This window comes from Ascidiella aspersa, chromosome 1 (genome assembly GCF_963924565.1).
Source record: "Ascidiella aspersa chromosome 1, kaAscAspe10.2, whole genome shotgun sequence".
Lineage (NCBI taxonomy): Eukaryota > Metazoa > Chordata > Ascidiacea > Phlebobranchia > Ascidiidae > Ascidiella > Ascidiella aspersa.
The window spans coordinates 11582858-11593912 of NC_139447.1; the positions used below are offsets into that span (position 1 = coordinate 11582858).

The 11055-nt window shown below is 36.3% G+C and overlaps 2 protein-coding genes across 3 annotated transcripts in view; one reads left to right on the top strand and one right to left on the bottom strand.

The window, feature by feature from the left end:
• LOC146167508 (uncharacterized) overlaps nt 1-10998 on the bottom strand; it is a 55201-nt gene extending 44203 nt beyond the window's left edge. The window contains 4 exon segments of the mRNA XM_083385882.1: nt 1829-1928; nt 4319-4321; nt 8967-9168; nt 10883-10998. Coding sequence (XP_083242008.1) covers nt 1829-1928; nt 4319-4321; nt 8967-9168; nt 10883-10998 — 421 coding nt within the window.
• On the top strand, nt 4109-8767 carry LOC146167509 (uncharacterized). 2 transcript variants are annotated; one of them, XM_083381077.1, is made up of 3 exons: nt 4109-4282; nt 4386-4491; nt 6458-8767. In XM_083381077.1, exons 2-3 carry the CDS (start codon nt 4443-4445, stop codon nt 7135-7137), a joined length of 729 nt encoding a protein of 242 aa, XP_083237203.1. In that variant the 5' UTR covers nt 4109-4282; nt 4386-4442; the 3' UTR covers nt 7138-8767. The 2 variants fall into 2 exon arrangements, with proteins under 2 accessions (XP_083237203.1, XP_083237195.1); XM_083381069.1 differs by having other exon boundaries at nt 4109-4491.
• Nucleotides 10999-11055: the final 57 nt, after the last annotated feature.

Genomic DNA, 11055 nt, shown 5'->3' on the forward strand with positions numbered 1-11055 from the left:
AAAACAACTCATGAATATAATTTAAACAGTAAACTCTTTAGTCTTAACATAGTTACAAATGTACAAATCAACTCTAAAAATAAAAAAAAATAATTTTAACTTAGATATTTTGCATTTTTACGTCATAATAACCAGGCATAAAGCATTTCGTTACAACGTTCAGAAAAAATTTAACCTAAAATAGACAGCAAAAGAGAAAAATTTGTAATGACAAGTAGGCCTACATTAACTGCACTTTAACAAATCGGTTCTAAAAACCGTGGTTAAACCAATAAACCATGCTGAAAAGCTTTCTGCTGAACTCCTGTAATCCAATAAAAATGCTGCAGCATTTGTTAACTATTTAGCTTCTTAATGTTTGTGGGATTTAGAGTTTGGAAATCATCGAAAAACCTTGAATTACCAACCCAGACAATAATACTTAAAACGACGCAGCAGAGTTTCGCATAAAATTAGCAAATAATTAAATGTATGACCATTTTGTAAGGATTACACTTTGTAAGCATTTTGTATGGATTAAAGTCGTGTTTGTGACCCTCGCGATGAAAAGGTTCGCCATCCCTGACTTAGGCCCATCATATTTTCATTCCTAGCATATTTATCGAAATAGTAATTGGTATTATTGCAAATCACCACCAAAAAAGACACAACTGAACAAATAATGTTCAGTACTATTGTCTAAATGAGAGATATATATTATACAACTATTTCGAGCAAAAACGCAGTTCGAGCTGAACCTATATTGCGATCATCTGTAAACTTTGATTATATTTTAACTGAACAAAAATTTCAAAATATCACTGCAGATTTTGTTAATTTTGTAAACAGTGTTTTTGCCTTTTGTAATAGGTTGGCTATTTTTTTACCTAACGTGTAAATTAAAAACAAATTATAGGCTAGTTATAACTAAGTTTTTTTATCTTTTTTTATCACGGTAGTCAAAATCAGGAGCGGTTCTAGTATTTTCTTTGGAGGGGCGATGAAACAAAATAAAAAATTACGTTACAAATTTACGTCCTTACGTTACGTAATAAAATTGATCTCACAAAGTTGCATCTAAACGTGACGCCATCAAAAAGTGATCTTAAGAACAATACACCGTTAGTTTATTTTGTTAAAGATTTAGGTTGAAATGCTTCACACCTGAATCCTGACCATAATATAATAGGGCGGGTCAAACCGTTAACAAGGAATCCCTTCTAATATTGGTTTATAGTCATATTTGAATTATTCAAAAACTCAAAACATTTTTAAATTGACCAGGTTTTGTATTTTTAAGTTCACTAGCTTTCGCACGACCGTGCTTCATCAGGTCAGAGTAAGAATAAAAAGCGCACAGAGTAAAAGGCGATAAAACGTATAGAGTAAAATAGTAACTCGCTGATACGAGGGCCAACGCAAGAGTATGCGAAGCATCGCGTAACTGTTGATTGCAAATATTAAATTGGGTAATGTGCAATGAAACCAACATCAACGTAATTTTACTTTTTTAACGCGATGAAGCACGGTTGTGTGAAATTTCGTCAATCTAAAAATGAAATTTGCCAACAGTGCCACTTGTGTCCTTTTTTGTAATTTGCCTTAAGCGCCGATTTTGGTATAACTATAGGTAGCTTAGTTTATTACAGTTATTGCAAATTAACAAATTTTGTCCTGTTCAACGAAGAAAACATTAGGGTAGTAGTTGTACTTATTTTCAACACTGTAAGCTTTGAAAATTAGGTGTCCGTTTAGGGATGCAGAAAGTCAATTAACTATTTCTGTAGCATTTGCTTCAAGCTTTTTCGATTACAATAAGATCAAAAGACTAAAATATACGTTTGGTTACCGACACTCTCTTTGGCTCCAGCCTTGGGCTTAGGTCGAATAAGCATTCCACACTCAATCCCCTTGGCCATTTGCGTTTTAAAATTTCGCTTGATAACTGCCTGCAAAAACAGTAGGATTAGGATAGAGCAGTTATTTGTACTCACAACTAATAACATAGGTCAGGGGTTGTCAAACTTTTTGAACCAAGGCTATGTTTGAAAAAATATTTGATTTTCATTAAATTTAGCTCATCCAACCAATTCCGATATCGTCATTTGTGGATCGCGGAAAATGACAATGCGTTCAAATTTCTGGCTTAAGTTTAACCCCTTTTTTGTTAAGTTAGTGAAGAGTGGTAGGTTATGTGTGTTTGTACTTCCTTGCGTTAAATGTGAATGTAATTGGTACGTCACTATGGTGTGTAATTGGTCCAGAGGTTAATTGCTTGGGTTTTAACTAGTATAGGAGTTGTCTGTGTCGCAGACTAGTACGGACCACAATACCCAAACTAATGTTTCACTTTACTTTCTCGAGCAAGAAAACTTTCGTGAAACTGTGATCGTTTACAAGAAGAACAACAGTCAGTAAGACAAAGACACGTGCACACTAAGTGGTCACATTAAGCTATAACTTGTCTCTAATCATGAGATTGTAAGCTTCGCTCAAGATGAGTCCGATCCGCTCGGTCTCCTTCCGACGAATGCCGAGACTGCAATACAAAATAGCCAAAATCGCACACTTGCAGCGCCGATTGAGTTGGCGGGTGGACTGAAACAGCGGTTTCTCGGCCAAACGCGCCATAGTTTGGCACAAAATAAATACATTCAGAATGTGTGTTTCCATAGTAGTCTAGTAGTAGAAGATATTATTTTTTGCAGTGTTTGCAATCAACTCAAGACCTGTCTGTATGAGCAATGAGCCTACATTAAGTCCTATTTTTAATTGCACATTCGCGCGAGATTTGACTAGCAACAAAGGGCTCTAAAGTTATAAGTTTGGTGACGTGATGCTATGCCCTATTTTTGTGACGTTAATCTTAAATGGCCACAAAAAATGCTGGATCTGGTAACTACTATTTGGAAGTGTCCCGACTTAATCCCCAAAAGTGTAGAAACCCTAACTATTAGACAAAAATGGAGTGGTATTAACTAATGGGGTGGTATTAACTAGTCGCGGGCCAAAACCAAAGTCAGAAAGGTCTCTGCGGGCCGCACAAAATGATTAAGAATTGTGTTATTAGCATTTCAGCAACTGTGAATCAGGCAGGCCTGGGATCGTTTTTGCAATTAAAAACGTATTTATTTAAAACGCAAAGCGAGAAAAAAGGCGTTTGTTTGGTTAAAAAGTCGAGTTCGCACGTCGTCATCCATAGCCTACTACTAATGAAAAGTGTAATAAAACTACTTTGGGGGACGCGATAAAATTTAAAGTTTTTTAAGTCAAGGCACAACTAGCGAGCGAAGCTAGCGCGATTTTTTTTTGGTAAACCGGCATTTCTTTTAAATTCTTGCAAGTTTTTATTAAATTGCTGAAAATAGAAAATTATACGTTTTCCGTTTTTCCGCAACGCACTTTGGCAGGCTGTCCATCGCGCAACGGTAAAGAAGTGCTGATCTAGTTGAAAAGACAGCATCAAAACGTCAACAAACGGGATGTAGAAAGATCATTCGGGCGCAGCGTGAAATATCTTCGCACTTCTATAGTTAAAATAGTCAAAAAAGTATGTAAAATAGCTTCTAATTTGTCAAAGAGGTGGCGGGCCGAATGAATTACATCGATCCGGCCCGCGGACCGTAGGTTGCCGAGCCCTGCTATACACGTGCGGTATAATATAGAAATTTACAATAATACTTTAGTTGCTAAATCCGCGTGTTATAAGGCCGCAGCATTTAAACATAACAAAACTACATATTTTTAGAAAAAAACAATTATAAACTAATCGGTAGATTTAGTTATTATTAATAACTTATTAATAATAATTTCACACTGTTTTCAAAACATCTGCATCAGGCGACATAAAAGTCTTATTTTGCAAAATTGTATTATATTTTTATGCATGCGATGACTTTTAATTTGTTTTTATGGTCACGTTGAAAGTGAAAATTGCTTACTGTTAAAACCGCTGCAATAAATGAGATATTTGGCGTACTTTGCTTAAAATTTTGCGTGATTAATAAACATACTGCAAGAAGTCATTCAGCATAAAAGTCTTAATATCGCAACATTACATTTTTGTTTTTTACCAAGGCCATGAAGGATGAACCTAATTTTTTGATTTTACGGTCACGCAGATTATTGCGCTAATGGTGTTTGAAAAAAGTTTTGAACTAGGAGGTTTTGAGTTGTTGAGCCAGAAGTTTTTGAGAAAATGCCCCTCAGGCACTTACAAAAAGGAAAAGTCGCGCCCTCGCTGTGGGCCCAGTGTGACGCCGCTGCTCCTATTGTTCGGCAAGCGCTTTACTCAAGTTCCGAGGTATGCCCACACCACTGCAGGAAGCCAGAAGCGAACATCCTGACTTATGTACTAACACCGTAACTGGTAGCAATCCTCATTTATATTTTTTATAGTGATAAAGATTGAATAAAGCTTGGGTCGGAGCCCTAAACCACAGCAGCAACGAACAAAATCGTTAATGGACATTTGGCAAGAGTTTGGTTTGGTCAGCGACTGCATGGCAAAAGGTTGTAGAAGTTATATGGCATATTTAATATTGTAAGTAAAAATCGCTTGTGTAAGACATTTATGTGTTTATGTGCATGTTATCATGATCCAGATTTGTTTGTGAAGCTTTCTTAGAATATTGACAGTAATGCCGGTAAAGTTTCTGATGTTGAAAATTGATTTTGACCAGTTGTGGTAAGAGCATAGAATGAGACTTGAGTGCCAAATTATTTCCAAAAAAAAGACATATCAGCATATCAGCATGATCTAAGAGCATGATCTATCAGCATGATCTAAGAGTTGCAATGTCAAGTTTTGCAGTGCAGCAAAGCATATTGTATTTTTAGAATTTTTATAAACAATTCATATGAAGGACAAGAGTCATTTCAATTTCATTGCAAGATGCAATACAAATTGATTGAACAAATGTTTGGTACAAACTTTAACTATAAATTTTTAGACTGCTTGAAACATGACACAACATTGTTTCCAGAAATACCTTATTAGCTAATACAATACCTTTCAAGCAAAATTCCCATAAAACAGCTACACTACTTTACGGATGGTGCAGCATTACAAATGCAAATATAAAATAATTCATTGATTTAAATCAGTGTTTCCCAACATGGGCAAATGTATTGAAACTTAATTTAAGTTATTTGTTTTATGGCATAATTTTTCAACGATATGTTTTAAAGTTATTTTGCCACCTCCCAATCTAGCATCTTAAATTAATTACCAGGTTTGTTGCAACAGGGGGGCATTACAAGAATCTGACAAGCCCAAAAAGTGCTATTACAAAAAAGAAACACTGATTTCAATTATCATAGGAAAGATATTCAATTTGATGTAGTTTTCAACTTATTTGCTGCAACTTATGCAAAGAGACCATGCATTTGGCTGGGTAGCGGCAGCTTACAGATGTCCTATGAGCAGCAAATTATAAATTAAAGCAAATTCTGTGTGAATTTGTAAAAGCACACATTCACCAACTGTCATTTTCTCATGGTAAATAAGCATTCCTTTTTAAGTAAAAATCAAAAAAAAAAAGCGAACTTGTATCTTACTTAACTTGTTCACAAAAAAATTCTTGTTAAGATATAGCTAGATATTTAACAGTAGACTTTGCTAACAAATGGTTGGCATTTGTTATACATTCCGACTATTAAACATATGACGTCAAAGTAATGTTTTTGCATCCTAGTGGTCTATTTGCTTCTCCATTAACTGGAGATTCTTTACGATTACAAATGCAATCATTTTACAATGTGTCAATCCTAAACCTGCAACTGGCAGAATATACATTTTAACCCAGAAATGACAATAGCAAGCAACAGTAGCCCTTTTGAAGTTAAAAAAAATAATTTAAGAAAAATACATTTAATATACACCATTCCGTTTTTATTGTTTTCAGTTGTATATTGCATATTTTTAGTGCCACATTTGCTACTGTATTATATGTGTGAACTGAAAATGTGGCAAAATAAATGGGGATGAGTCTTTGTATGATATAGTTCAAGCAATATAGCAAACTATACCAAGCATAAAATATTACTATTGCCACAGAAACTGTCCTTAAATTTTCTCCATAATTTTGCCACTTCGCTCTTTGGTGTTATGCTTTATGGTATATTTAACATTTTGTTCAAATTAGTGTTTTCTGGGCTTAATATATATTTTCGTTATGAGCCCTAAAAGTGTTAAATGTTGTATATTTGGTTGCAATTAAAACATTTTTAGTGTACCTCTGTAAGTAACAGCCAAAATCAGTTGCCCAACTTTAACAAAATTTGAAAATAGAGTTGGTGTTTGGGCTTTAATAAGTGTACCAATCCCTCGCGATTAAGTTGTATCACCACCCCATCAATTGTTAGGTTTATAACAATTGATACATTGATATTTACATTGGTTTCTTTTGATTTTAACTTTTAAACTGTGTATGATACTATACGTTTTGTTTCAAAACCAACCACTATTTGTTAATAGAAATGCCACGGAAAAAACATTCTACCCCTTCTACTACACCTGCTGCAAAACGCATGAGGGCTTTAAGGGCGGCAGAATCTGAAGAGCAGCGGCGAAATCGGTTGCAAGCGTATGCAGCACGTAAAATACTGGAGACACCAGACGAGCGTAAGAATAGGCTTCAACAAGAATGCGCAAGACGAGCAATGCGAAAACAACGGGAGACATCAGAGGAACGTAAGGCCAGGCTTCAACGAGATGCCACAACGCGAGCAATGCGAATAAAACTAGAGACACCAGAAGCACGTAAGGCCCGGCTTCAACGAGACGCCGCAATGCGAGCAATGCGAAGACAACTGAAGACACCAGAAGAGCGTACGGCCAGGCTTCAAAAAGATGCCGAAACGCGAGCAATGCGAATAAAACTGGAGACACCAGAAGAACGCAAGGCCCGGCTTCAACGAGATGTCTTAACCCGAGCTATGCGAAGACAACTAAAGACACAACAGGAGCGCACGGCCCGGCTTCGAAAAGATGCGGCAACGCGAGCAATCCGAACACAACTGGAGACACCAGAAGAACGTAAGGCCCGGCTTCAACGAGATGCCGCAACCCGATCAAGGCAAAGGCATATGAAGACACGGGAGGATCTTTGGGCTCGGCTTCGACACAGAGCTGCCCAAATGAGCGCGATGGTGTAACATTGCGAAGGTTAAATAAAATATTTGCAAGTGTAATACGGATATTGCCAGTGTTAAACTTGTTCACGACTACCGGCGTTGTCGTGGCGATGTAAATTTATTACCACTGCTTAAGGGCGAGAATTTGCGCAATCTACCGAATTTTCCGTGGTAAAGCAGATAATAAAATCATACTACTATCACTGAATGACATTATAAAGCAAAATACACAGTAATTTCCACGACAAGAACTTAGAGGTCTGAATAAGAACCTGTCGGAATAAGTCCTGAATTCTGCGGAATAAGGCCTAAATAACGCCTGAAACTGTAGGTATTAGAGGGTACTGGACGATGGGGGGCCATGGGTCTGGCATAGGCCGTTTCGGTGTCGACGTTTGGACGCCCTGGTTTAAATGGCGCCTTTGGGACGCCGCTGTTTTGGCACCGGATTTTTTTATCCTGTTATGCGTCCTTGTTGGGTAATGGTTGTGGTTAGAAAATTGGTTAGAATTGAAATTATTAGGGAAGTTTGTTATGTACTTAGGGGTGGGGTTTGGGGTTAGGTAAATTGTTGTATAGGCCTCATTCTGGCCATTAATGTTACGACTATTGGATATTCGTCCTAATTTGGTTCAATTGTAAAATGTTTTATTCCGACGTTGATTTTGGTCTTATATCGGCCCTATGGCTGGATTGTGCTGTGTATCGCTATTGTATGTTACGTTTTATATTGCCGTGCAAATTTGGCAACCTTGCGTTATAACCGATAATTCTAAAAAAATAATATGGTAATGGTAATTTGAATGGAACCAACAGGCAACAAGATCCGTTACGGATAGCGTACAATGTACATCTTCATGCATTAGAAGGCTAAATTATTCATTAAATGTTGTTTAAAATGCAATACCATTTTTATTTATGCCAAAACGATGTAAAGCGGGGCGTTACACGTTTGGTAATAGAAGTTAAATAACATTAACTTTTCCGGTGATCAATAAGCATTGTTAAACTGCAAAGACGCTGGTATTGATTAATCCTTCCCTAGTCCCAACCCCACATATGAGTAACACCTTTTAAGTAAGCGGCATTTATTCGACTTAAAATGTAATAAAATTTATTTACTGTGCTCGTTGTATGCAATTATCCCATTTTCTATTTCGATAATGAGGACTTTGTTATTCTTCTACAATTATTTTTACCTTGAATGTCAGCTAAACTGTTTTATTACACCATTTTCTAAAATAACAAGCGTCCTGTTTTTCTTTGGTCTTTTTGATATGACTTGTATATCAACGAAACATTTTTAGGAATTTGCTGAAATCCGAAACAATAACTGATTCGTATTCAACCGGTCGTTAGATGCAGTTCTAATACAGTACTTCATAAAATGCGTTGTTTAAATTAATATATTTTAATAAGTCAAATATTTGACTAAAATATTTTTTTAGATCAAGGTGAATATTTCAAAGTTTTCAAGTGAAAAAAAAATAATCGCTCTATTAATAACGCACCTTTTTAGCTTGTTGCGTTACACATTACTGCATGGCATCAAGTTATGCAGTCTAAGACCACAAACTATTTACTGGATTCGTGTGAATCAATGCAGCAATTGATACATTTCTAATATTATTTCGTTTGTAAATGCCAAGTGTAATGCCCGAATAAAACCGAACCTAGGAGGACAAAAGTGTCTTTATACATTCATTTAATATTAGAGCTTTACCAACACACAATTACCGAACAAGACTTTCGAGAATGAGATTATAAAGGGCCACTGAGCTTTCAAGTTCGACTTGCATAAATTGAAAAACACGAAAAGTCTGCTAAAAACCAAGTACAAAGTCACTTACATCTGAAAGCAAGTAGTTGGCGATCAGGTAGGTTTTGATGGCCTGAGCCGCTGCTCCTTTTTTATCGGCAATGTTGGTGATCGCGTCTTGAATCATTTCGAGGAAGGGCGGGCGTTTTTTTGTCCCAGCAGCCGCTTTGTTAGAGACAGCACCTTTTCCGGTAGGTGGCGCTTGGTGTTGGTCGTTTTTGGTCTCCTCGTCGCTTAAGTGAAGTTACAAAGGCAAATTACAGTGTAACGATTTGTTGGTTGACTGGCATTTTCTGCGAAGATTTCGCTCCAACCGATATTTCGGCATCGGTAAATTTCAGCAGATATTTTAAAGTAGTGTTCTTGAAAACATATATTTTATAGAAGTGTTTTATCGCCAGTAAAAAACATCTACTTTTATTAAAAAAAAACGAAAGTAATGCAGTGTTTTTCTTGAATAGGAAGCAGTTGTGTATGTTACAATCTGTATTATACAAGTAATAAATACTCAATATTCATATTGAATAGGTTTGTAAAAAATCCTTATCGGCCAACGGCAGCGTTTTAAACTAGCCATTTTAAAATAAAAATGACGAAAATAGCAAGACCCAGTCCAAGTCATCAGTTACCCAATTTTAGTACTAATACCAAAATAAAACGTTAAACCGTTAAAATCGGTAAACTCGTCTGATTTGGAGCAATAAGTCAAAACGAATAGAAAAAATGCTACAACATGTAGGCCTAGCAGTCGGATCGTTTTACTGTTAACAAATGAGCTAGATAGCTCAATTTTATAACAAAATGTTAAATAAAATAACTTAATTTCAACCCAAGTAATTTTACTCAACGCCTTAAATCCAATTCAAGTCCATTTTTAAAAGACTCAAGTCAATCTTTTTACCAAAACGACTTAGGTTAAGTCAAGTCATTTAAAAACAGTGACTTCGTCACAACACTGGGTAACAGTAGGCAACGAAACAAAATATAGGATATAGGTATTGGTACGAAAATTGAAATTGGTTAAATTACATAAGCAAGATTGATGATAGTCCTTGTTGCTGCAGTACACAGTTTAAATTTATACACGACTAAGCTTTTCAGTATTTAATACAATTTAAAAACAATTATATGTGCACAAACTGTTCTAATGTTGGCAAAAAAAAAATGCCCACAAAGGCACCTGCAAGAAGGCCTAGCGTTAGGAGGTTGATTGACAAGTCATTTTGCCCGGGAATATACTGTAATAGTTCCTGACTGTTAAGTACGATCCGTTTATAAGACATAAACGTGTTTTCCATTGGCGCTTTTTGATTCGTTAAGTCGGCTCTGACTTGATATTTCATTACTGTACATACACTATTATATTAAATTCCGTATGTCATGTTTGTTGTGCGCTCAATGCATCACGCTTATTTGTAATTTACTTTTTGTTAATTTAAATAAAAATTGCATTTTTGTTATATAAAATGTAGCGCTTGCAACATCTGATCCTGGCACATTAACGCAATGGATAACGTACTCGATTGTAAGTCTATAGATTTTGTGGACGGTACTCTCAAAAAAACTTTTGTTAGTTAACAACGCAATTTGTGTACGTGGCTCAATTAGTAAATTTCGTACATAAAATACCGAAAAGGGTTATGCTGTGAGGGGGGCCAAATACATTCACCTTCGAATGCGAACTGTTAGGTTTACATAACGCTAGTGCACCTTGGAATGTGTACCGAACCGTTTTTTACAAGAAAAGCAAGGCGCCTTGAACTAGTCGCATGGAAAATACCTGCATTTAGTTTTTCCTGTACGGGTTTTTTTTCACCACACTTTAAATCGTGAGATAAATAATTTTTGTTTTATTTAAACATTAGCCCACTGGCTGGAAAAGTAGGGGAGGGGGTAATTTGCACAAGTGTTACAACTCACAAAGTTACAGCCCTGGCTAACACTAACCTTTCACCGCCTTCTTCGAATTGCAGTTTCAGAGGCGTTGCTTCCATTTCGCTTTCATTTTCGGTTCCACTCCCTTCCTCAGCACTACTCCCCGACTTGGTGTAGGTGTCATTCATGTTTCTGTTCTAACGACTTAAACAGCAGGCGGGCTCATGTCTTTTGTTACCACAAGT